The 25,308-nt window shown below is 47.8% G+C and overlaps 11 protein-coding genes across 11 annotated transcripts; 5 read left to right on the forward strand and 6 right to left on the reverse strand.

Moving 5' to 3' along the window:
* Positions 1-250: 250 nt before the first annotated feature.
* FTJAE_3284 (1-acyldihydroxyacetone-phosphate reductase) lies at positions 251-1,549 on the reverse strand (the record flags this gene model as incomplete). Its single annotated transcript, XM_037349564.1, has 8 exons — positions 251-334; positions 391-530; positions 582-638; positions 695-708; positions 887-959; positions 1,009-1,190; positions 1,243-1,464; positions 1,518-1,549. The coding sequence occupies 8 exons, from the start codon at positions 1,547-1,549 to the stop codon at positions 251-253; spliced, it is 804 nt and encodes a 267-aa protein (XP_037209676.1).
* Positions 1,550-2,087: 538 nt separating this feature from the next.
* FTJAE_3285 (short-chain dehydrogenase reductase family) lies at positions 2,088-3,286 on the reverse strand (the record flags this gene model as incomplete). Its single annotated transcript, XM_037349565.1, has 2 exons — positions 2,088-2,205; positions 2,382-3,286. The coding sequence occupies 2 exons, from the start codon at positions 3,284-3,286 to the stop codon at positions 2,088-2,090; spliced, it is 1,023 nt and encodes a 340-aa protein (XP_037209677.1).
* A 419-nt stretch (positions 3,287-3,705) lies between these two features.
* On the reverse strand, positions 3,706-5,098 carry FTJAE_3286 (fad binding domain protein; the record flags this gene model as incomplete). The annotated part of the gene is made up of 4 exons (XM_037349566.1): positions 3,706-3,946; positions 4,029-4,405; positions 4,453-4,838; positions 4,897-5,098. The coding sequence occupies 4 exons, from the start codon at positions 5,096-5,098 to the stop codon at positions 3,706-3,708; spliced, it is 1,206 nt and encodes a 401-aa protein (XP_037209678.1).
* Positions 5,099-6,104: 1,006 nt separating this feature from the next.
* Positions 6,105-8,361, reverse strand: FTJAE_3287 (cupin; the record flags this gene model as incomplete). Its single annotated transcript, XM_037349567.1, has 8 exons — positions 6,105-6,122; positions 6,176-6,194; positions 6,248-6,723; positions 6,774-6,783; positions 7,663-7,802; positions 7,879-8,025; positions 8,073-8,201; positions 8,257-8,361. The coding sequence occupies 8 exons, from the start codon at positions 8,359-8,361 to the stop codon at positions 6,105-6,107; spliced, it is 1,044 nt and encodes a 347-aa protein (XP_037209679.1).
* Positions 8,362-9,274: 913 nt separating this feature from the next.
* Positions 9,275-9,933, forward strand: FTJAE_3288 (cupin domain protein; the record flags this gene model as incomplete). Its single annotated transcript, XM_037349568.1, has 2 exons — positions 9,275-9,538; positions 9,589-9,933. The coding sequence occupies 2 exons, from the start codon at positions 9,275-9,277 to the stop codon at positions 9,931-9,933; spliced, it is 609 nt and encodes a 202-aa protein (XP_037209680.1).
* Positions 9,934-11,025: 1,092 nt separating this feature from the next.
* Positions 11,026-12,825, forward strand: FTJAE_3289 (translation initiation factor IF-2; the record flags this gene model as incomplete). Its single annotated transcript, XM_037349569.1, has 2 exons — positions 11,026-12,428; positions 12,477-12,825. 2 exons carry the CDS (start codon positions 11,026-11,028, stop codon positions 12,823-12,825), a joined length of 1,752 nt encoding a protein of 583 aa, XP_037209681.1.
* A 96-nt stretch (positions 12,826-12,921) lies between these two features.
* On the reverse strand, positions 12,922-14,908 carry FTJAE_3290 (ethanolamine utilization; the record flags this gene model as incomplete). The annotated part of the gene is made up of 6 exons (XM_037349571.1): positions 12,922-13,299; positions 13,408-13,433; positions 13,611-13,957; positions 14,396-14,499; positions 14,556-14,630; positions 14,678-14,908. 6 exons carry the CDS (start codon positions 14,906-14,908, stop codon positions 12,922-12,924), a joined length of 1,161 nt encoding a protein of 386 aa, XP_037209682.1.
* A 1,068-nt stretch (positions 14,909-15,976) lies between these two features.
* On the forward strand, positions 15,977-17,329 carry FTJAE_3291 (uncharacterized protein; the record flags this gene model as incomplete). Its single annotated transcript, XM_037349572.1, has 1 exon — positions 15,977-17,329. One exon carries the CDS (start codon positions 15,977-15,979, stop codon positions 17,327-17,329), a length of 1,353 nt encoding a protein of 450 aa, XP_037209683.1.
* Positions 17,330-18,249: 920 nt separating this feature from the next.
* FTJAE_3292 (isotrichodermin C-15 hydroxylase (cytochrome P-450 monooxygenase CYP65A1)) lies at positions 18,250-19,840 on the reverse strand (the record flags this gene model as incomplete). Its single annotated transcript, XM_037349573.1, has 3 exons — positions 18,250-18,842; positions 18,905-19,468; positions 19,528-19,840. The coding sequence occupies 3 exons, from the start codon at positions 19,838-19,840 to the stop codon at positions 18,250-18,252; spliced, it is 1,470 nt and encodes a 489-aa protein (XP_037209684.1).
* A 1,332-nt stretch (positions 19,841-21,172) lies between these two features.
* FTJAE_3293 (uncharacterized protein) lies at positions 21,173-22,531 on the forward strand (the record flags this gene model as incomplete). Its single annotated transcript, XM_037349574.1, has 5 exons — positions 21,173-21,391; positions 21,451-21,767; positions 21,827-22,074; positions 22,142-22,281; positions 22,337-22,531. The coding sequence occupies 5 exons, from the start codon at positions 21,173-21,175 to the stop codon at positions 22,529-22,531; spliced, it is 1,119 nt and encodes a 372-aa protein (XP_037209685.1).
* A 763-nt stretch (positions 22,532-23,294) lies between these two features.
* On the forward strand, positions 23,295-23,753 carry FTJAE_3294 (uncharacterized protein; the record flags this gene model as incomplete). The annotated part of the gene is made up of 1 exon (XM_037349575.1): positions 23,295-23,753. The coding sequence occupies one exon, from the start codon at positions 23,295-23,297 to the stop codon at positions 23,751-23,753; it is 459 nt and encodes a 152-aa protein (XP_037209686.1).
* Positions 23,754-25,308: the final 1,555 nt, after the last annotated feature.

The following is a 25,308-nucleotide window of genomic DNA, read 5'->3' on the forward strand; positions in this document are numbered from 1 at the left end:
ATTTAAAGTCCATAATTTGTAAACGTAACCAAGCATAGGTACACCAGTGAGTGATAAACAGGAACTATTAGCATTATCCCTTTGCCTAACGAGAGGTACCTGTGACTTCATCCCTAGCATGGCTAGACAGCTGAGACTAGTCTTGGTAGCCCGATTACACCTTTCAAGGGCTTGGAGCAGGGGCAACAACGCTAACCGTGAGACAAGAGAAGGGGAAAAGGCCAGCAGCAATCCCAGACATCCCACCAGGTCATCCTGTTCTCTCTTCTCGAAGCCGACCTTCATGAGTCCGTTGCAGCTTTTTCAAGTCAAACATTCTCCAAAGGATTGAGTCCTAATAACAAGTTAATATTTGCTGGGAATGTATGAGATCCATCAGATCGAACAAACCCATATGGTTCGCCAAGCAAACGTGTCGAGAAATCTGGTCAAGGTACTGAAGCTCCCGTACCAGAACCAAGCAGACGGGCGGTTCTTTAAGCTCTCTTTGACGACGTTCTCGGCTAATTCCAAACGGTCGGTGGCATTTCCTGGAGTTTTTAGTAGGCAAGAAGAAAAAGTCTTGGTAATATTCTTCTTACTCGGCTTTCGCAAGACATGCTGCTCAAATTGCTTCGCAAGGGCGGAGTAGTAAGACCCTTGAGAGTTCAATATTGGTAAGTCCTCGTATATCAAATCGACTCCATATACCAACCTTCTGGAAGCCTTCTATGAGTGTCTGATTTTAGGATATTGGTGTTTACTTCTCCCGAAATAACCTAGTGAGACATATGTATCAGCCAAGAGTAAAGTCGCGGATGATAATATGAGAGTTGCATACCGTAACTACTTTGACTCTTGAAACAGACGCATGTTAGTGACCCTATTTGTATAAGGATTCACATACCTGAATGGAGCCATTTCGACCCTCAGGGTGTTGGACCAATGCTGCAAAGCAGCTTTAGAAGCATTGTACGATGCTGTGAGTATCTTAGCATAAGAACCTCTCGGTAACTCAATGCTACCAACAGCCATAAACAAATGGTATAGTCCCCCCAATGGAGCCAATGTTGACTATGGTGCCAGATCCCTCGATAAGCATGTCATGGAAATGATGCACCATGCGCATGGGACCAAAGACATTGACATCGAACATGCGCTGGACGGAAGACACGTCTGTGTCAATAGCGGTCATAGTGTATGCAATTCCTCTGGCACATCATCAGATTTGAACCACGAGACTCTGGGGGGATTGATGCGTACGCGCAGTTCACGAGGATATGGAGGTATCCGCCAGTGATTTCTTGGACTTTGAACTTGAGCTCCGAGATGGAATCATCAACTGTTACGTCGAGAGGCAAGCAGGTGATGCCTGCCTGAGATAAATGATGACTTGACTCATGGGGGAGAACGGTTGCGATGGCATGGAATGAAAGGCGCTTGTACTCCATAACGAGTGCCTCTCCGATTCCACCTTGCCCGCATCTGTACAATATCAGTGATAATTCAGTAGGGCCTTGAGGGGATTGAATCAGTACCCAGTAACGAGAGCAAACTTGAGACGAGCCATGATGGAACTTCTGCGGGGAGATTGTTGGTAAAACTGGGAAAGATGGGAGGTTCTCAGAAGATTTGGGCACACTGAAGTTGCCTTGGGCAATTGTATAGGTAGCTGGTATACTGCCTGAACGGATTTGATGAGAATGTTATTTTTAGTTGATAGACCCCACAGTTGATGCCATCAAGCGCCTCGCACGAAGGTATACTGAGGCCCATTTCTCTCTCCCCAACTTTATGTAGCATGAGTGGGGGACTTCCTTCCAACATGGGTGCAGATGATGGTACAAAGCTAATAATCTCACGTAAGCCACATTCTATGTAAAGCAATGTCACAAACTCCTCCGCGTCTGATTTCGTAATACCGTGATACAGGATGCTTACCATATTGTTTGGTGTCGGTGTGTAATATGCTGTGCTCCCCAAGACTTGAGTTGAGCGACAGAAGTAAAGGGTGAATTGGTGGGGGGTCTGAGGCCAGCAATAATTGCACAACATGATATCGCGCTGACCAATAATTGAAAAGACACGTATCTTGATATGGCGTACGCTCAAATACTTTGGTAGAGTAGCAGACCCTCCTGGCGCGATAGGATGCCAACTGTAGTGGGAAAGGCAAAAGGGAGGACTCTACCACCAGAGAGTACCCAGCCCTTAAGGGCTCTCCCTCTACACTATCTTTGCTTCATATCCTCTATGATCTTTGAAACCCCAAAAGGTTCAAACTCACGCATTGTCTCTTGCCATAGCCTTTCACTCGAGTCTTTACCCGGGGACTTATACCATATATCAGGATAGCTTTCACCGTTAATAGTTTATAAAAGTCATGGAAAAGGAATACGTACGGCTTAATAGTCCAATCGCTGATAAATGACCCATGGCTCTCTGTACCACGCACAAGGCAAGCATCGAGATAAGTCGTTGCAGCGATATCCACAGGCCTGGCAAATATGTACTGGAATACTCCTGCGAGCTTCGCCAGGAGCGGAGAGAATTCCCGTAGGAAGGCCGTACCTCGCGTAGTCCCTGGATTGACCATGTTCAGGAGTACATGGTTGGGGTCGATAGATTCGGCAAGCTTTGTGACGAAGAAGGTGAGCAGTAGCTTGGACCTTGCATACCATACAAATTGACTATAATCTTGATCTTTGTCCAACTGCTCCAGTACTGGGCCCGCGGTCTCAATGTCAGCACGGTATGCGAGTTCAGATCCAACAATTGTGATGACTGGAGGTCTTGTGCCAACGGCAGCCCGTTTTGCCTTCAACACGGGTAGCAGCAAAGTCGTAAGGAGCGCCGTAGAAAGGTAAACAACTTGCATTGTGAGCTCATGTCCGGTAGATGCTCTAGTGAAAGATGGTTTGATCAACGCCGCGTTGAGAATGACAATGTCGATACGTGGAAGGGTGGCACATCGGGCTGCAAATGCCGTGACAGAATCACAAGATTCCATATCAAGGATCCACATAGATACCGTAGATTCTGGGAACTCGTCTCGCAAAATGCTAGCTGCCGCATCGCCTTTCGTTTGGGATCGTACAGCCATGATGAGGTCGGAAAGGCCTAGCTTGAGAAGCTGTCGACATGCTTCGAAACCAAGACCTGTATTGCTTCCGGTGATAATCGCGGTTTTTCCTTTGAGATCAATAGTGTTAGTGTTTGGTGAGGGATTTGGGGTAGTGAATTGGCGGTATAACCAGCCCCGAAAGGTGGCCTCAAATGCAGCTTGATGCTCGAGCTCAGCGGACATTTTCTAGATGGTAATTGTGGCTCAGGGTATATGAATTTGATTCAATAATTGAGAGGAAGAATGTGAGCATTAATAAACTTTTATTGCCGATCTTTTTCATGGACGTAGCACAAACCCCGTAAACGTAACTCTGCATCGCGAGCCATCTCAATGCAAGCCTTTACCCCCGAGTCAAAATTTCACGGAGAAGGCTATAACTCTCTAGAGATATAAAGCTGATTTAATTATAGCTTGTCTTCTTCTATAATCCTGCCGTGATGGGCACTCAGTGACGGGACGGACCTACGCATGGTGCGACGACATTACTGCATATCAAGAACATATAAACAGAATATCTTTTGAGAATCTTATACGCAGCCGGGCATCTATCAAAATTCAAAATTCCCAGAGAACGCAAAAGAGAGTATTTATACCATTCGTTAAGGATACCTGGTTGGCAAGCCATTGTTGAAGCTAAAGACTTCCTTGGGATCCCAGATCTTCTTCAGCGCTGCCAAGCGTGGTAGCTTTTCCTTTCCGTAAATCTGTTCCAGCGTTTCGTCACCATGGGCATAATTGACAAAGGTGGTGATTTCTGGATACCCTGATGTTGCGGCTACATCTCGACGAATGTCTTCACCAAACCTAGCTAGAGCATTGTCCATCTCACTATCGTGTATGCTAGAGGTCAAGATAAGATTTCTGCTCGCAAATACCACGTCAGTCATGAGGAGCTGGGTTCAGTTTTTGCTTGTAGACGTACATATATGCTGTGGTATCCCTTCGCGGAAACGCAGTCTCGTCTAATGGAATGGCTGCCATAGCTTGATTCGGGAAGAATTCATACAGAAGAGAAGAGCTGCGCGCCTGGGGATACCGTGCGTAGAACGTGGCCAACTTGGAGGCTACAGCTTCCCAAGTCGACGCTGAGTAGTTTTTCATGCTCAAGGTGTACAGATTTCGATTGGTGTTGGGGTCACAAACAGTGACGGCAGCTCCAGCGAAGGTGTTCTCCACGAGTCTGTTCCACGGAAGAACCCTCATCTGAGTTGCTGTGAGGTTCATGTTCAAGATTGGTGATAAGTGCTTCCGTGCTTCAGCTTCAGGGCCCTTGTAAGCCCAGTGTGCAAACAATTGGGTCTAGAGGATTCATCAGCATTGCTGTCAAGAGAATACTTAGGTCATACCTGGTTTGTGGTTGTATTGAAGCTGTTGAGTAGCAGCAAGGATAGCTCAGCGGGTAAGGGTGACATGGATTCCATTATGCGGAAGTACTCGGGCCACCTTTGAGGCGGAACGATGAATTCCGCAATAAACATGTCGCCGTTGTTTGTCAGTGGGTGGACACTGTAAGTGGCAGACGTGACAACGCCGAAGTTTGCACCTGCACCGCGAATCGCCCAGAACAAATCGGGGTAGCTGGTTCTTGAAACTTCTAGGACTTCACCGTTGGCGGTGATGAGACGAACGGAGATGAGCGCATCGGCGAGTAGGCCGTACACGCCTTGGAACTGGCCAACGCCGCCGCCAAGTGTGACGCCGATGAAGCTGGGACAAGGGGCGCTGCCAGTCTCTAATCTAGGACGATGGTTAGTACCTGTAACCCGAGGTCTATGGGTATTGCCACTCACGAATGTCAAATCCAGCGTTAAATAACGGATCAAATATCTCGCCAACGGTAACACCAGGACCAACAGTCAAAGGTTTTGCATCCGCGTCAAGTTCGAATTCTTTAAAATGACAGAGATCAATTGCGAGCCCATTTTGTAAATCTCCGAGGGTAGTTGTATATCCATGACGAGCTCCTGTAGCAAGGAAGGGAATATTATGCATTGTTGCAAGTTTGATCTCCGAAGATATTAGTTCTCGGACACATTTTTGAATGGGTATACACATACAATCTTGGCTACATCTTCCTCTGTTCCTGGACTAATGACAGCCGCGTATGTTGGAGCACTGAATGTTGTCCATCTCTCCGTAGACGCGAAGAAATCACTTGATCCAGCAAAGTTTATCGACGTGTTAGATGACCACTCATGATACTCATTAGTCAAAAGATAACGCAAGTCGTTGCTTTGTGGGTGGGATATGTTAAGAACAATGGCGTTGATAGGACTACTGTGGAAAAGGGCTGCTAGCCAGCCTGTTAGCCAGACCGATTTCAGAAGAGCCATTGATGGCCAAAAAGCGTAGGGTTCAGTGTAAAAAACCATGTTGAACGTATATAGACGGTAAATCGCAACTATTACTGTGAGTCACTGTAGACTTATTTTCCCATCACGTTTTAAATCATCGAAATTTGCTTTCATCTCGTCTCCTCTGTTCACAACCGGCTTCCGGCAAAGTGGCCGAACGAAGCTCAAAGCTGATGGAATCTCAGCTACCCCCCTCCACCTGTTCTTGGGGGCTGGCTGAGCACAGTAATATCGTGGATGAAGCCATGGCTTTTTCTTGGCGGGGCTGAGCCTCCATCTTGGCCATCGCGAGAAATAAAATGGAAGAGAGAAGAATGGTATCACTGACAAGGTGCAAGCCCTGATTCGTAATGTGATAATACCGTATTCTTGAGCCAGAGATTATTGATTAGGTAGGTCCAGCTGACATAGTGCAGAGAAAGAAGGGGCGACGCGAGCTAGTTGTGAAGATATCTGGCTGCTTAAAAAATAGATACTATGATTCATTCTATTCTAAGATATCCAGTAAGGTTCTTGATACTAAAGTGTACCATCGAGATGAGAGACGGATTGCACTCCTTCTCTATGCCATATGGAAAGCACATGTCTTTCACAACCTTTTCTTCACAGTCCCGGCATCTCTAGCCTTCTTTGGACTATACTCTTCATAGGTTGCTTGATATCTACAGTGACATTAGACACTAGCAGCAGATGCGATGATGGATACTCAGCTTACCCCAAGAATAGTCTCCCCACTAGATGAGCAAGTATAAAGTGAAATAGCCTCAGTATCCACAGAGGCACCCACCATCGCGGCGTTAGGAGGGTATCACCGCTCCAGCCAAGTAAAGCGAGCTGAAAGACCGAAGGTTGTATGTTTTGATCTGCGCAATCTCGCAGGTAGCCCAGGTAGTTACGCAGGAAGGCCTCATCAAAACCTCTATCCAAGTTCTGTGGGTCCGCCCAGACTCGGAACACTAGATCCTCCTTTACGGGGGCTTCGGCCCAGAATCTGTGGCTGCAGCACATTGTGTCAACCCTACCGAGCTGCATCGATGGGGGAGGGTCTGTCAGTTCTCCGCCTGGTACAAAATGGATTCTTTCAGATATTCTTCTTACCTTGAGTGCGTTATAGTTCGTCAAGTCAGCTTGGATAACATGAATGTTGGAGCGTCGGTTTAGCTCTGCATCTTGAGAAATCTTTGTCACAGTCGCAGGCTTGTCGCGCACGATACCGACAACCGTGTTGCTATGGTCGCTAGAAAGCTGGCGAGTGAACTCGTACTGTTAAGAGTTGGCTAGCGCTGTCTGTGTAGCTTAGTTGATAAACCTACTCCGAGGCCTCTGGAAATACCAGTAATCACGTAAATTGTCATCGTTGCTTAGGAATTGTGTTGTCTGTTTGTAAGATTAGGAAAAGCTATCTTCTTCGTCTCTCATGTGGTCATTCCTTCCTATCTGGATACTAGATTGCCAATCTTTATAATATGGCTGTATCTCAACACCCTGCGACCTTGTATAGCAAGCGGAGTGATTCGTAATCTGCATGGCGTTTTGACATGAAAAATGCCAACTCCGCCCGGGTGCCTCACGTTGACTGCACGGAATACCCCTCTTTCCATGGTGATGAAGTGACGTACTTTGTCTTGTGTGTTGGTGGCTTGATACTTTCACATTGGTAAGCATTCTTTGCCTTATCCATGGCTACACGAGTTTGGGTCGCGTTGCACGAATACGAATGCACGCGTCATCGCCCAAGCCCATTCTTCCATTTGATTCTGTATCGCAGGTACTTGTATGGTAATACTTGTAGTATGGCAGTTGTGCACTCTTCACTGTGCCTGTTCCGACCCCCGAGGGGGGCCGACACTTGGGGGCGCGATAAGCTTTAGCTCCCATTTTACGTTGGCTTTAGATATTTGATGGAAGATAATGGGGGATTTCCGGTCTTTGATTCACTTGGCGGATTCAAGGACGGCTCAGGAAAAAACAGTGAAACATCAGTTCAGATTCCGGAGGTCATATTTTCATATCTATGATTCTTGTCCTCAGATACTGCAACTTCTATAAATCGATAGCACTAAACGTAGAGATAATTCTCTCTTGACATTATGAAGAGTCTCTGACGATAATACTCTCTCAGCTACCCTTTTAGTGCGATTGCTTGATAAAATGAGTGTAGATAAGCCAAAGGAGTAAACCCATCACATCGCATCGCCTTACGTTATCTTGTTTGCGCCCTCGCCCTCCTTGTAGTCACCATACTCCTTCATAAGCTCACCCATGTCAAATTCTAAGGCCTTACCGTTAACGAAAACCGGTTCAACGTCCAGCATAACAAAGAGAACGCGAGCCGGCTTTTCCTTGGACGTGTTTCTCCAGCGATGCATAGCACAGCGATTGATAATAACATCTCCTGGGCGAAGAACCCCGGTTGACCTTTCCGTCTTCGCTCAAACTGAGCTCAACTTCGCCTTCACAGACAGTTCCTATCCCAAGACTCAAAGCGCGATGCATATTGGACTCACCGCCTGGTGCAAAGTCTACTAGGCGGACGACACAGCCATATGGAATGTGGAGAGAAGGCTTATTGTGGTTAGCTATATGTATCAATGCGATGTTTAGAGACATACTCTGTTCGTTCTGGCAAATTCCAGGTCGACATTGTTCGTAAGTTCTACTGGGTTACTGTTGCTGCTGTACATGATGCTTTGAGCACCTTCACCGTCTAGCATAACCGCGCGATGATCGCCATGATCTGTCTTGAGGCATATCAGTGGGAGCCTTTGACAGATTTGGCCAGAGAGTAGTACTTACCAGTAGAAATGTTGGCTCGCCGTTACTATCATGGCCAGTAACATAGCGGAAGGGGTTTCGGAGCCCCGGGGCGGGAAACTCGGTGCATCGATTGGAAGTTGTCATGTTTTTTTTACTGCTGCGTATCTCGAAAGAGGATGAGAGTATGAGGTAAGAGTCTTAACTGAGAGGTGTAGATGAGTTACTTCTGGATCAAAGTAACAGCATGAGATATGCGTTGATTTTAGCAAGAAGCCTGATGTAGTATGAACTTACCATAAAACAGCGAGGGCTGATCAAGTCCCGCTGATGATCTCCCAGGTTCCAATAAGGCCTGTTCATCTTCGTAAGTGTTCTGATAAGCCATGTTACATCAATTGCAGTAGTCTGTACCATTTACTAAGATCTCACTTAGCGGTACGCAGGAAGCATGAACGGACTTCTCAGCAGTACAAGAGGTGACTGCTTACGTGCACAGCATCGCCCTTCAACTCGGGTATCAAAACACAAGCGTTGTCTATGCTGACTGACACTCTTCGTACAGCATCTCGCGTCTCTCTTGCGTTCTATTGATGCAACAATGAGCTTATATCTATCGGTGAAGAAATGTCTGTAGTGTATTGCTTCCTTGGCCTGATTCCTCGGCAACGGGTATTGAATCTATCCGGGTGGCCGATTCCATAGCTTGGTAGCAGGTGATCTAGTAAGTGGTGAGACCTTGTTGGCAATGACAGCGTGGATATGTCGCCAAACGTGACCCCAATAGCAATGTGCCAGCATCACGAGTGATGAGTCGTTTAGAATAGCTACACAAGGACTAAATGCAAAAAGCTGATTAGAAATCCAATGGCGTGAAAATCGTCAGTCTACAACTCGGAGATCTTTCATCCAGTGCGAGAAGGATAAACCGATAGGAACAAGTATACAGGATACATCTCTTGACAACCCCTTCTTCGTCAAGCATTCAAGAACTGAATCTTCCAGAGTTCAATCTCCATCGCCACTCACCCTCTCGCGCGAAATCCGTATATGTCGCAAAATGGCATACAGTAGTTCTTCAGCTGCATCACAGACTCCTGAGTATCATGTTGGCAGCTTTCCTGCCCCTGGTCTTCGCCAGATAGTCAGACACATCACTGGCCACCGCGAAGATGGCAAAGCCCATTTCCTAACCTCAGACCACGGCGAGCACTATCGTTTCATGGGTGAGAACAAAGCCGTGGCCAACATCATCTACTCCACTCGAGAAACACCCGTCAATCTGAACGAAGACGTTGATGTCGTCAAGGCTAAGCAGGAAGAGGTAGGCTTCGCAAATCTATCACAAGCGTATGCCACTGATTCATCACATAGCCTCCTTTCCACTACCGCAACGGGTCTATTGTCCGTATGATTGACTTTGGTCCTGGTATTGAGTCTCCGTTCCATCGGTCCCTGACCATTGACTACGGTATTGTCATTGAGGGAGTCTTTGAACTGACCCTCGACTCTGGAGAGATGCGTATCATGCGACAGGGAGATGTCTGTGTCCAAAGAGCTACTGCACATAAGTGGAAGAACATCACGGGGAATGAGACCATGCCAGGACGTATGATGTGGATTTTGCTCGATGCTGAAGAGCTTAGCGTAGGTGGGAACAAGGTAGAGGGGTATCTTGGTACTTTGGAGAAGGAGTATCAGGGTCGGGGCCACTATTGAGACAACAAATATCATTTACAAGATGTGTTATTGTATTTAAGACTTTTGCTGAGAATTTGGTTATATCATTCTAACATGAGTATGAGCAATCTCTTGTTACGAAGCATTCGGATAAAACTGGCGATAGTGAATGAAGACCCTGAAAGAACTACACTGAAGACCCTGGTTGCCAGTGTTCGAGACAATGATATGCAATCTTTTTAATCGAGGCTATCGGTCTAGCAATTGTGAGGAGACCGCCCAAGCAGTATGCTCAATTGTGACAAATGACAATGGTCACGACACAGTATAGAGTTGATACGCTTGAGCCCCAAATGCCATTCCGCATTGAAGTTTAGAGCGGAAAGGTAAAGACGCTACCGTTGGCGCTATTGAATCGCGTTAGTGGGCGACCCAGATCCAGACTCTCGGGAAAGCTGTCACTACGGCGCTACTGATCGAATTTGAGATTACGGAGGGGAAAAGTTGTCGAATGAGGAGTAAATCTCGGTAAGTTCCTGATATGCATGGTCGGCACTAGAAAGTGGAAGCAGCAGAACATGCTTTACGAGGTCCCGCAATCAAATGGGATCGTGATGCTCTGTGCGATTGACATGGGGGAGAGGATAAGTGCCGGGTTCGAAGTTCCCTAAGTTATTTAACAAGAGTATATCATCTGAATTGACTAAGGCAACCTGTTCCAGAAAGGAATTCGTAGTCGATTACAGTCTGTCACCCAATTCGTGAGTCACTTCTCGATATGTTGTTCTCCTCACAGCGCGATCACGATGTTGACATTGACGTCAAATTTCAGGGTCCACATCAATGACGACTAACACCAATCCAGGCACCAAAACACTAAACACCAATAGTTCAACTACCGGACCCAAAAGGCGCAGGCTGAACGTCTCAACATGGAAAACGCCACATTACACTATCGAAAACCTTCGGCATCACCAATTCCGCAATAGGGGTCCAAACGCCAGCCAACGTCTACAAGACAAATGGGATTCCCATGTGGCTTTTTTGGACTTCCCCTCTGAAGCTGCAACCGTCCAACTCGGTCTGTCATTCATTCATTTGTTATTAACTTGGTTTACCCCTACGGTCACTATGCGCTCCTTCATCGCCATCGCGGCTCTAGCCATTTCTGGCGCCGTCGCTGGTCCTTGTAAGCCTCGAGCCACTGAGACTTCTGCATCTGTGGCTTCGGAGACTTCATCTGCTGCTGTTGAAGCTACGACTCTTCCTGCGCCTCCGGTCGATTCTATCATTACCAACACTTGTACCGGTGGTGGTCTTACGAGCCTCGATCCTTTCGTCACTGACGGCGATGTCACCCTTAACACCAACGCAGGGTACAATCCTGGCGGTGGAAGCTCTGACAGGAGCTGTGCTTCGCTTAGTGCCAGGTCTTCTGGAACGCGCAAGCGTCAGACTCTGGGAGAGATTGCGGCGCTGAAGCAGTTGCTCACTGGTCTGAATGTGCGAACCCAGTACACGGTTCAGTTCTTCTACCTGGTCTTCACGCCTCCCCAGGCGACAACATCTTGTGTTCTTGAGGCATTCATCGGTTCTACAAAGTTCTTCACCACTGGCATTTTCTCCAATGGCGCTAGCGTCAGCTACAACCAGGTCTTGGTCTCTACTTCTGCCCCTGCTACACAGGGCTTCTTGAACATCCAGACTACCTGCTCTGGTGGAGGTTCAGCTATAGTGCTTGTTGATTCCATCTTCATTTCTAACCAGGTTACTCCTGAGAACATCAACGATTTTAGACTTGACTTTGGAGGCGGTGATATCCGTGAGCCTGTTAATAACACTCCCACTACCCGGATCGCTCCGACTACTCAGCGTGGACCTGCTTCCGAGACTTTCCCTGGTACTCAAGGTAGTCCCGCTACGCAAACTGCTCCTGCTACACAATCTGAGCCTGCTACGCAGAATGGCCCAGCTACCCAGACCTTCCCTGGTACTCAAGGCCCTGCTACTGAAGCTCTCCCGACTACACAGAATGGACCTGCTACCCAAAGCAGCCCTTCTACTGCCACCAATGTTCCTAACCAAGACTCTACCACGGCCCCTCAGAACCCGGGCACCGAGTCTGCTCCAGGAACCGTCATCCCCACCGAGACTGCTATCAACGGAGCTACAACTGCTGTCAACCCCAACGATGCCACCACTCAGACAGTCAATCCTGGCTTCCAGACCAGTACTTCTGCAAACGGCGGTACCTCTACAGAAGCAAACTTTGCTTCCACCACGACTCGTCCTGATACCCAGCCTTCCACTCCTACTCCCGGTTTCCAAACCGTCACTGCCTTCGACCCTGACACCACCATCGGTCCTCTCAACAACGCCGCGCCTCCTCAGGATAACTGCCTCGGCACCAACCTGATCCCCAACGGCAACTTTGAGTCTGCATCAAGCGGCTGGCAGATCTCTGGAAACGCTGGTATCACCTACAACGGCCAATTCGGTCCTCAAGCCCGCGCCAACAGCGGCAACCTCGCCATGTAAGCCCCCCCAACCCCACTCCCTTTCACTAAACTAACAACTCCCAGGGCTCTCCACTGGCCTCAAAAAGACGGCGTCAAAGCCGGTTTCAAGCGCACCATCTCCGGCCTCATGCCCGGCCAGACGTACTATCTCGGCTACGGCCACCACACGGGCAACGGCGCCCATCTTCCCTACTACGAGTGTGACATCCTCGTCAAGTTCGACGGTGTCAACTTTGATGACTTTGATCCTTTCTATGACCCTAATGCTTGGTGGCAGTACCGCAACCGCATGAACTTTGTCACGCCTACGCAGTCAACTGTTGAGTTGTCGTTTGTTCTTACTTGCAAGAGTAACCCTGCTGCTTTTACCCTTCTTATGGATGATGTGTTCCTTTCTGCTTGTCAAACATAGACGGTGTTTTAGAGGGTAGGCTTGCTTATAGAGTAGATTTAATAGAGCTTTCTTGATCCTCTCTCCAGGTCCTACAATGTCCAGTGTCTTTAATACTTAATGTATTGAGGATTTTTCATTTCTTCTTTTGCTCCCATTCAACTTCACGCCAAGATTTTCGTAGTGTTCTGCAAACGCAGCAATGTCTTCTGGTTCAATCGTAATTGCGACGAGTTTCACTTTGTGAGCTTGGATCAGTTTCCACCCAGCCTTTCCTTTGCCATGAATCTTTTCAAGGTCACGGCTGAGCGTCTCAAGCTTGAAGTGCTTTGGCTCCCCAACGACCTGCACAATTCCCGGCTCCTCAGGTGCAGACATTGTACCAATTGAGGTATAAAAGTTTGAATGTATGGGGCTGTAAAGGAATTCGTAGCTGTACAAAGAGAGGTTTATGTATTCTCCAGCCCACCCAGTCGGCTCGAGAGCAGTGCGCAGCTGCGTTTGAGAAGCATTTGGTTCAGGAGCAATGAAGAGATGTCAATTCCCAACAGCCTTTGGCGCATGAATCAGGGAATATACCTAATTCGCCTCTGAATCTCGCACCTTATCGATAAATGTGCAGGGGAAACCTGTAGGCTGTGACAGCTCATGATAACTCAGGCGTACCAGTTAAACGAATCTCAGGAACAATCACACTCCGAAATATCAGCATTATATATGTTCTTGTGACAGACTTAATGGGCGTGAACCGTTGGTGGTATTTTAGTTTTAGGTCGTTCAATCTAGCTCTCTGGCTACGTACTCACGCCACGTAAACGTCAGTCCCAAATCCCCAAGCTTTTCTCTCAAGTCGGCCAGATCAACAGTTTGAGATTCGAAAATGAGCGATTTGTCAACCGTTTTCCATACTACTTTGCCCTCGCCGTAAATTTTCTCCAAGGCGGCATCGAGGTCGTCGAGGTTGAAAATCTCAATCTTGGGTAGCAGATATAAATATCCGATGCAAGTGGCCATTTTGATGGTAGGTTGGTTGTCTCGACGAAGGTTCTTGGTTGGTTTGTATTCTGTTGGAATGGCTAGTGCGATGTCAGGAGATTGGGTTACCGAGCGTAGTTTTATTCTTCGGGCGTTGCTTGTTGTATTGTGAATGAGTCTGTCTTGAGTTTCGGGCCATGAATGTGAGAGGGCTGGCGTTAGCTGAACATCTGTTCGCCGAGGCCTGATCGGCAGGTTTGTTATCCGCTGCCGAATCGGGCGCGCTTCACGTCATATATTGTTAAAGATGCTATGACGATACTTGTCGCGCGTCAGGGCTAGAAGTGTTATTTTCAGTTGAGACTTGAGCTGAGAGCTTATCTCGGCAGAGAGAACCTAGTACCTCTCTGCTGTCGTTAGATGCTCAGGCATTAGAACACATCAGACCTTGTAGTGCATCGCGGAATGATCGCTGGTTAGACTCATCGTCGAAGATCAAACGTGACGTCAATAGAAAGTGTCATTAACGGTGGGAAATAAACTCTATTATCGTCTATTTTATCATACTTGACGTTTGTCGTAAACTATTTTTCCATTATCCTTTTCAAACTCTTACAGACGGGACTTGGTGTCCTCCTCACGTCCCTTCAAGTTGGGGTGAGGCGCGCGGACAGGTCGAGTGACAGCGTAGAAAGCAAAGCCCTGGGATTGAGTAGAGAACTGCGTATGCGTCAACATTACATCTCTGGAAACGGGAAAGGCGAATGAGTACTGACCTTGACCTTGGAGCCAACATGGAAGAATGCAAAGTCACCGGGGACAAGGTGATGCGTAATGCCAGTAGCCTCATCCTGCCAACTGTTAGTTTCACCTCTCCGAAGTACTACAGGGAACATACCAAGACATCAATCTGACCACTCAAGACATACTTGCTCTCCTCAAAATCATAGTGCGCAGGACGAGCAGGTCCAGCCTCGATCTTGTAGAAGCCTGAAGTGATGTGAGCGGGGGCATCGGTCTTTGTGCGGATGGTATGGAAGTCAGCGACAGTGGCGTTCTCGCCCTGGGGCAGAGGAATGAACTCGTGGCCAGCGCCCTTGATGACGGTGAGAGGAACGAGTTTAGACATTTTGGCGGTTTATGGGGTTTGAAGAGAGTATAGAGATGTAAGGGGAGATACGGAAAGATAAGGACGGGCTTTATATACCTTGAGAGGTCAACGTGTAAAAGACCCTTCGGTAACTGCCCCGATGCTGGGGATGTTTTGTGGAGAACGGATGGACTCCCGGTCTCCACTTCGGCGCGGAGGTGAATTCAATGTTGACTTGAAGCTGTCATTATTCTTCCGTCTCTGCTGAAACAGTGCAGATTATCATTGGGCGCATAATATATACAACTTATCTTCGATATCTCTCCATAGAAATATTTCTTCACCATTCACTCCATGATCTTTTATTGGCTTCGAATCCCGACCGAATTGACTCTCCGGGTTCTGAGGTTAGCGTAGCCGCCCGGACAAGACTCGGGATGTCTCCTCCACGTGATCGGAAAACTGTCATTACTGCCGAGAGGAGTTGAGCCTATCAGTCACATCAAGACAAGTATATTCTGCAGATGGACCCTGAAATCTTATGTTCTCTTGCTCCCCAAGGCCTGGGCTCGGCTTCTTCATATGTATCGTCATCCGGGTCCAGAGATTATGAGCGCAATGATACTACCAATGTGGTCTATCAATGGGTACAGCCTGCAGCGGTGGGCATGCCTTCGATGGTTGTCATCCACGATCCAGTATCAAATCATCACCACTAAACGACTTCCTTCCAGCTTTAGAGTCCATCAGTCATTTCCACTGCAGTTGTTCGCATCGGGTAGGCTGTCAATCAGGTAGACCAAGCAAGACATGTGCATGTTCATGTTCTGAGATCGAAGTCTGCCTCGTAACTTGGCATTTATAACCGATTCAGAAATTGATCCTTTAATTGGACGCTCTTGGCGGCCTTGCGTTAAATGGCGAAAATCTCCCTCTGCTATTGGGTTGGCTGACAGACTAGAGGCTCAGCTGGAACGCCCCCAAAATTCGTATCTGCAGATGCCAACTTATGGCTGCTCCCTTCTTTTTGCCCTTTTTAATTCATATCTTCCTGTGATTTTATGCTTCTTCTGTTCTTTTGTAAGTCCGATGTGCAGCCTGAACAATATGATGGACGCCGTGAAGAAGCTCTCTGGCTGGAGAAAGACAGCTCTTTACCTCATCATTCTCGCCACAATCCTCACGATCTTCCTAGTCATAGCACTCATCATATCCCTCCATGTATTCAACGGCGGCGGTGCCTCTATCCTTGGAGAAACAGCCATCCTGAGCGGTTCATGCGATAAAATCTCCCGTGCAAATCTCTGGATCCATCTCGCAATCAACATCATCGGAACAGGCGTCCTCGGCTCCTCCAATTTCTTCATGCAAGTCCTCGTCGCTCCAACAAGACAAGATGTCGATCGCGCCCATGCTTCAAAGCGCTGGGTAGAAATTGGCGTACACTCTCTTCACAACTTTCGGTTTCTTTCGAAGCGTCGGGTTTTCCTTTGGGCGCTCTTCTCACTTACTAGCATTCCTCTGCATTTGGTCTTCAACGGTTCTGTTATTGAGTCCAAGGCTACGAATGGATTTTTGGCCATCATGGTCTCGGAGGATTTCCTGGACGGTGCAAGATTTACCCTTCCGTCTGAGACGACAACGTCTAACTATACATATCTTGTGAACGGCGAGAGTACACCCAACAGAACTATCAGGAGTATCAAGAGTTCTCTAGGCGAAGACTCCTGGGAACCCTTAGAATTCCAAGACTGTATGCGACGCTATAACGATCTTGAAGTTCTCATGCTAAATCACCGGCATGTCGTTATGGTCATGAGCAATCAGAATAATACGCCTAGCTCTCAGTGGACGCGTGAAAATATCGTCAAAGTAAATAATGGCTGGGATGATTTCAATGCAACAAATTCCCTCTGGTTCGCTGGCCAGTATCTTCGGTTGCGAAACTCGCAACCTGGTTACTACATGCAACTCGATCCAGACACTGGAGTCATCCACATGAACGAAACAGAGTACAAGCCCGCGTTTCAAACGATGAAGGTTGACTACTGCCTCTCCGAAAGATTTGATGCTCCATGTCGACTGAGCATTGTAAATCCGCTTCTTCTTATTGTCTGCATCATGTGTATTACTAAGTGCTTGTTGTGCGCTTATACCCTGAAGGTCAGGTCTTGGAGTACGGAAGACCCCCTCATGACTGTTGGGGATGCAATCTCTTCTTTCATTGCCAAGCCGGATACTTGCACAAAGGGAATGTGCACGCTCGATGCTGAGGACCTGCATATGAAGCTCGATCCAGACAGGGCACTGGGCACTTCGATAGCGTGGAAGAAGAAACAGACAGTTGCTGGGAATGCAGTAAACCCGGGTGTTTGGATCCTCTCTTATATGCTTAACGGAAGCTTGTTGGTTCTTAGTGGACTCCTCCTTGCACCTGCACTGCAAACACAGTCTTTGTAGGTCGCCACTCAACTAGACTCTCATGTCGAAACGCTAACACGTGGATATGTAGGCGAGAGTCGCGATTCGCACATCATCAGAAAAACGCCGACGTCAACGATTCTGGGCTGCAGTCAGCATCACTGCTTAGTCTTACAATGATATCGAATACACCGCAAGTCCTATTATCTCTATGCTACATGACATTGAATGGGCTGATAACTCGAATGCTTGCCGAGTTGGGATGGGCTAGCTATGGAATTAACTTTAAGTCTTTGAGAGTGACGAACCCTAGCGGTGGCCAACGATCAACATATCGACTGCAACTCCCTTACCGCTGGTCCATTCCACTTCTCGCAATTAGTAGTATACTGCACTGGGTTTATTCTAACTGCTTTTATTTGAGTAACTACGAATGTAAGTGGTTTCATCCTCTTCCATAAGAATTACACAAGGATTCGTCCGTGACAACTCTATTTAGTCTATGACCCCATGATACCTTATGGGATTGCGGAAATCGATCGCGGCCTTCAATTCTCATCCGTGGCTATTTTGATCGGTTTCTCTATATCACTGGTCATTGCGCTGAGTCCGATGATCCTGGCAAAGCGCAGTTTAGCGGGCCAGATGGTTCTAGGAGGAAGCAACTCCAAGGTCATTTCTGCCGCTTGCCACTGCATCCCGATTAGTTCAAGCCAAGCAGTTGGAAAAGGCGGCACGGTTACAGCTCCTCTATTGGAGACATCGGAAAGCGTAGGTGGCCCATTGGATCTGATGGCGACAATGAAATTGAGATGGGGAGAGGTACCGACAACAAACGCAGATAGTGAGATTGGTCATCTCGCGTTCGGAGTTGAGGAGCAGGGAATCACAGAACCGATCGAAGGGAAACACTACAGCGGAAGAGGTTTTAATTCTTGATTTATTCCCCCAGACAGCGCTCAGATATTAAGCCTAGTATGCGTAGCAACAGGTTTCGCCCGCATCATCAACGGAGTCTTGATCCACAACGCAAAAGACTTCTGATCCGCCCAATTCCGACTCTCCTCACACAACTCAAGATCATACTTAAACAACAACGTCGCCAGAATGAGCCTCATCTCATGCATAGCCATGCTCTGTCCAAGGCAATTTCGAGGTCCAAAGCCGAAGGGTTGGTGAGCCTCCCACATATCTCCAGCGTACTTTGAGTCTGTCTTGAGCCATCTCTCGGGAACAAAGGCTTCGGCGTCCTTGAAGTTTGACTCAGAGTGGTAGGTGGAGTAGTGGTGGACTGATACGCGTGTCTCTGGTGGGATGTACTTGCCCAGGATTTGCTGGCCGCCTGGTTGGACTACTCGTGGACTTCCGATGGGAACTGGGGGATAGACACGAAGGGCTTCCTTGAGGCAGGCGTTCATGTACTTTAGTTCGGCAAGGCGTTCGAAAGTAAGGTCGTCGGTACTCGTGAACTTGCCGCGAATCTCTTCGAGTAATGTCTCCATCTTCTCGGGGTAGGTAAGCAGGTTATAAAGACAACCACTCAGCAGTGTAGCTACAAGATTCAATCATGTCAGTCATCGTGTACATCCGCCAGAGGTCTATTCTGATACATACCTGTCGTCTCAGATCCAGCAAGCATAAACAGTTCCGCATTGGAGTGCATCTCCTGAAGTGTAAGTCCCTTGCCCTCTTTCGCCGACATGACCAAGTTCCAAACATCAGGCTGATCAGAACCATTCTCCAAACGATGATTTACACGATCTTCTGAGTGTTTGCAATGCGTGACGCGCTGTTGTGTCACTGACTTTGGTTCAAAACGAGTGAATATGGCGTTGAGAATCGGGTAGTAGTTGATCATAGACGCAATAGGCAACATCTTGAGTGACTCAAAGATAGATCTCACCCAAGGGCTGTATTCGTTCTGTGCTAGGAGGTTAAGAGGGTGTCCGAAACAGAGCTCGGCCATTACGTCAAAGGTCGTGAAGTTGAGTAGTTGCGTCATCTCAACTGGTTTGGCACCGTCATTCCCAACTTCTGAGATTTTATACATGAGAAGGTCTGAGTACTTCTTAAACAGAGGCTCTTGTTGTTTCAAAGCGCGCTCCGAGAAGGCCGGTGAAAATAGCCGTCGCACGCGAGTATGGTTCTCAGTATTAGTGGTAAGCATACTAGGAACGCCTAACAAGAACCACCGCATAAGCATAGATCCCATCATGGAAGGTTACATCACTTCTCACCGTTCACAGGCTGCACAGAAAACTCCTGCGCCTTCTCCGTAACTTTAGGTCCATGGATATCATTCCAAGCCTCGCCAGCCGTATAGCTCACATCCGTCGGGCCAAAGCGCACAACCGGTCCATACCGATCATGCAGACCCTTCATCCACTTGACATCCTCGCCCTTGAGCGAAGCCAGCCAGTAAGGGACGCGGGTGATCCCGCAGATCTTTGGGCCGGGGATGTTCGCTAGCGGATGCAGCGTGACATAATAAATTGCATTGCCGACGAGATACAAGCCCAGAATGGCTATGAATGCGAGGATAGGTCCCATCGTGAACGCGACAATGGGTATTTTGTAGCGAAGGGGGAAAAGCAAATGCCGAGGAGGAGGAGAGAGAAGTAGGAATTGGGTGAGGGCGGTGACTGGCGGCTACAGCGTCGTCGGAAAACTGACAGGTAACCAACATCATTGAGGAGTCCCTAGGGGTCGTTTCTGCATCATCCCTGGTCGTAAAAACGTTCCTTTGTCGCGTTGCGCTGCAGGTGGGCACAAGCCAGGGCCTGCGCAAATGAAACACGAAGAATTTTTCAGCAAAAAATATCATGCATTAGAAACTGCATTGTTTTTCCCCGCAGAACAGCAGCCATTATGTGCTATTTACTTTGGCGTTACATTACTCTACATGAATGAACTCGTCTCTCCCTTCTCAGGCATTCTTGTAGAAGAGGTTGAGGCGGTAACTGAGGTAATTGCTCACAAGTGTTTATTCGCTTACGAGTCTCGTCCCTGGATTCTCATATCATGTCCGTCTTGGCTCTTGCAGTAGCTTGAACTCTATTTCCAATTTCGGCTTGTGTTATTGGATATGGAGTCGTAGCGCAACGTTCAGGAGCAGGGGAATGGTTTCCCCGGAGCAGGGGACCAACACGGTCTCCAGTTGTCGTCTCTTCCCTCTTACCACCAGAAGTGGACAACGGCGTAGTTTTCCAGATCAGACAGTTCTTGCGTGAGTAACCTGATATGGCCTTTCGGTTCACAAAAAGAAAAGAAACACGGAAAATGAGAAATCGCATTATTGTCTTGTTTCTGACGGACGGGTAACGAATTGCGTGACATGGATGAAGACTTATGACTCGCATTCTCGTATAATTTTGGGACAAAGAACCACGGCATTGTTACCCGGCTTCTTCAAGGTAGTATTTTAATCCCAAGAACTTTGCTTCTTCCCCCCTCCCACCACATAAATCACTCCAATCAGAACCCCGCGCACACGAAACAAAAGCGACATGAGTGTCTTGGCCCTACCAGACCCCTAACAGCTGAAAACAGATCAAGACTAGCGAGGTAAAACGTCCCGTGTGCATGATCCAGGAGCAACCTAGACATGGGGGGAAGCAAGAATTCTTCTAGGATGTCAAAAATAAACTGGTCTAAAGTGCGAGTAATTTGGGCTAAGTTTAGATGATTATTTTCATCACCCAAGTTTTCTTGTCGCCCTAGCACCAACAACCATGGAGGAATCGACACATTGCGTGGCAACAAGCCACTACCAGGGTAAGACCAGATCCATCATGCACGGCAATAAAGAAGATCCCGCCCCTTTCAAATAAACGGCGTGGGCTAGATTCAATTCTCGCATCTCGTAATTTGACGACTTCAAAAATGGCGGCTTCCATGACAGGAGAGCAAATCCAAGCTCTCGCTGACGCCCTCGAACCTCTGACACCAAAGAATCTTGGACCTGCTGTTCAAGGCTTCGCTATTGCCTTTGGTGTTATCAGCGTTGTCGTCGTTTGTCTCAGGATCTATGTGCGCGCGGGTTTATCTGGTGTATCGCCTCGACTTCTTGGGTTTGAAGATTACCTAGCTGTTCTTGCGACAGTGAGTCACCCTCTTCTTTTATACTAATCACGAATTTAGATTGACTGGCTTGAGCAAAGATACTTCTAATACCGGCCGTCGTCTTCGCTATCCTTGCAGCGCGCTACGGAGTCGGTTCTCGCGATGTGAATATTCCCAATCAGATGTACCTTATCCGCGCCGTGGAGTACCAGACCTACTGGGAGCTTTTATACTTTGTTTCGTCAACCATAATTAAATGCGCTATCGGTTTTACGTGTATACGCCTCGATCGTCGGAAGCGGGTTGTGTTTCCTATATGCGTCAACATGTCGATCATGGTCATCGTAACCGTTCTAGCGTTGGCGTTCGTGTTTGCCAATTGCAAGCCGTTCAATGCGACATGGAATCCAGCTTTGTGAGTATACGGTCCCTGGGATAAGAGCTAGTACATGGATCAGCTAACGGAGGTGTCAGAGGAACGTGTCAGAAGGTCATCAGCTTGCAGACTGTGAGCTATATCGTCTCGGCCATCCAGATGGCGACCGATTGGGCATGCGCAATTATTCCGTTCTTTATCGTAGCAGGTCTACAAATGTCTCGGCGCAGAAAGATATCGGTCATCGCTATCCTCGGTCTCGGTGTCTCGGCCAGTATTGCGACCTGTATTCGAATGCCGTACCTAAAATACTACGACACGGTGAAATATCCGAATGAGATCGCCTGTATGTGGTTGACCACCTTGAGCCCTTTTTGGGATCTATAAGTGCACTTTTTAACTTGGCTATCTAGATCATCTCGGCGTCGTCAGTATCACCTCCAACGTCGAATGCTGTCTCGGCATCATCGCATGTTCTCTACCTCCGCTGCGAAAACTGTTTAACTTCTACTACGGCTCCTCCAATGAGGCCAACTATCAGTACACAGGCGAAGTGTGTTCCCCAGCTCTGCTATCTTACACGTTGATACAGCTGCTAATTATCACAGAGCGAGAACATCCTCCAGAATTCCGGTCAGGGCATCAGGCTGGATTCAATCAATGGTCGAAAAGGGACATTTCATGCCTCCGCCCAGCGTGTTCCGTCGCGAGCTCGGGAAGAGACAGATGATGATAACTCGAGCAGTAAGGGAATCATACGGAAAACGGAGGTCAGGGTCAGCTCATCGAGGTTTAACTCGTAGCCCGAAATTATTTTGCGCGATGTCTCAAATGAGAATGCATGATGCTGGTCAAATCTAACGCTACATGAAATCGCACCTCAAAGGCGTAGAATCCATGGAAATATATAGATAGAACAAATGTGAAAATAAAAATTATATGTCATTGGATATCGCTCTGGATCCAGTGCGTGTCTGTAATAGATACCTATTCCTCGGGAGTAGGAAAATATCAGACCTAAATATATCGCGTTGAACTAAATTCTAAAAGTTATCCTAAACTTATACTAAGTGGCCTAAGTCTTTCTAAAAGTTATGCTAAACTTATACTAAGTAGCCTAAGTCTTTCTGTCAATTAGGGTCAAGATCCCGAGTTTTCATTCCTCCCCTAGCCGTCACACTGGACTTGACAGGATCGGTTGAGTTATTGTCTTAACTCAACACCGCTTTAGTCGCATATACATCTGTTAGTACAGTATCCTTGTCTAACACTCCCTCTGACTCCCCCAAATCCTATTCAGCGTCCCGTGAGTTCCGGCAACTGCCAAGCCCAGACATTGAAGGCATGTAAATATTTACGCTTTCTTCTGCCAGTTAAACATGTTTATACAATAAAGGGAAGCCAATGATTGCCATTCCTGGTGATGCTGACGCGGGGTTGAGGATAAGCTTACTGCGCTGACACTGCTGACATCTTTCTCAACGACTATAAGAACCTCGAAATATCAGTCATTGCAATGATGCTAATTCTTCAAAATACTTGTCGCATTATCGTAACATCGTCAAAATGGCAATCACTGATAAAATTCACCCGGTCTACAGCCTCTGGTTCCTCTGGGTCGACCCCATCCTGACTCTCATCGGGATGTACGTCAACTTTATCGACCACGATCTCGCCATGCAGGCCTTCTTCACAAATTACCCACCAACCGACCACTTCCGCTGTTTCATCTACCAGATCGGCGGCATGGGCACGTCATACCTAATCATCCTCGTCGTGCTCCTGCGCTACACGCACGACATCTTCATCTGGAAGACAGTGCAGGCAGCTATCCTACCAGCGGACTTTACCATGCTCACGGCCATATACATCGGCATGCGCATCTCTGGCAACTTGGCTATTGCAGATTGGCGCTGGGAGGATTGGTTCAGTATTGTTGTCACGGGTATTTGTACAGTTCTCAGGATCGCGTTTGTCATGGGTTTTGGGGTCAAGGATGCGAGGGGGAGAGCCAAGAGGGCTTAGTTCAGCCAAGAAAGGCACAGCCGGTAGGGCTGAGGGAGATTGAGATTTCGGTGGCGGACGGGAATGATGAGAGATGGCTAAATTCGTGTTCGTGGGTTGGGGTTAGCAAGCGGGAGTTTTGAGGCTCTGCTTGTGCCGCAGACTCACGATGACCTCAAGATGCCGGTTCCTGGGTCGGAAGAGTTTTCCAGTGTCGTAAGGGACCCCACTATTCACTGAATTTTTCTTCTCTCTGCTACCGTTTCATTCTTCCGCCGTGGAACAGGAATTCAATGCTGTTTTTTCTGGTTTGATTGCAAGTGGAGACTCGTTAATTCCCAAAGCGGTATAAATCCCAACTCTTCGGTGCCCAAGCAGGTATTTTCAAGCGGATCCGCAAAGAGCCCATGACTCGATTTTCTCTCATACAAAAAAGGTGATCACCACTTTGAGTTCCTGTTAAACGTCTGCCTGATAATCCCTGCGATTCCAAAAAATGGGGAGTCTACTCCGTACTGTAATTGGGGTTGACTTCTTCTGTGGAGGAATTCGGCCCTTTACCCAGAATCGCGGGGGTCATAGCACCCCCGTGATATCCTCGTTCTACCCAGAATCGCGTTGTCTACCACGCGAACAAGTTGTGTCTAGGTCCGTTTCTTTCCGTCGTGTTGGAGATGGTGGGGTTCTTTGGAGTCATCTGCTTGAGACAACGGGCCGACAGTCGAAACGAGCAGAGGCGGTTTTCCAAGGTTCTTACCCTGGACATTGGAGACATAGCGTGGTGAGAATGAATGTACGTCTCCGCATGTATGTTCGCCATGGGGAAGTCTTAAGGTTGATTTGTGGGTTTGTGGTGCAATTGGACGGGGGACGTTGGGCGCGGTATTTTTACGCGACTGTCGTTGCAATGATGCCGATTCTCCGGTAGCAAATCATAACATCTCACGATAAGAGGTCTAGATCGATAAAGTAAAAGTTTAATTAACGTTAGTTGCGTTACATTGTTATGATTCGTAAGCTGTCAATTGATGCCAAAACATGAGATCGGTTGGGTAGGCCTAGGGTAGCTTTCTCACAGTGAGGCATCGTCATGTTATGTTACTACTGATTGACAGCCAAGAGATGCGGCTGAATCATGGCGAGATCGCAAACGCTCTAGTGCTCGCTTCAGCGGCCGCTTTCATTCAATCAGTCTAGTCTACCACGAGATCCCATCTTGGCATGGGAATAGCAGTGCCTTTGACTTGGCATCGCCTTATGCCTTATATTTCCATCTATATGCATCTCGTATCACTTTGGCACAAAGGTCATGGTCATGCCACGCTAGGAGTATTTGGTCCAGCCTCTTCACGCTACCGTGCTGTCGACAGTTGGTCCTCCATTACGGAATGGCTGGTGGAGAGAAACAGGGCGACCGTCAACCGCTCCCGTGACGTAAAAGGCTTGCTGTAGAACATTTCTAGAAAAGGAACATCATTCATCCGCGGTTAGTCTCATGTCGATCCCTCCCGGGAGTTGCACCAGTCGACATGCAAATGTGACCGCCCACGCGACTCATTGGCCTACCCACCGGACC

The sequence above is a fragment of the Fusarium tjaetaba genome (assembly GCF_013396195.1).
Source record: "Fusarium tjaetaba strain NRRL 66243 chromosome Unknown NRRL66243_c0000063, whole genome shotgun sequence".
In the NCBI taxonomy this organism is placed as follows: domain Eukaryota; kingdom Fungi; phylum Ascomycota; class Sordariomycetes; order Hypocreales; family Nectriaceae; genus Fusarium; species Fusarium tjaetaba.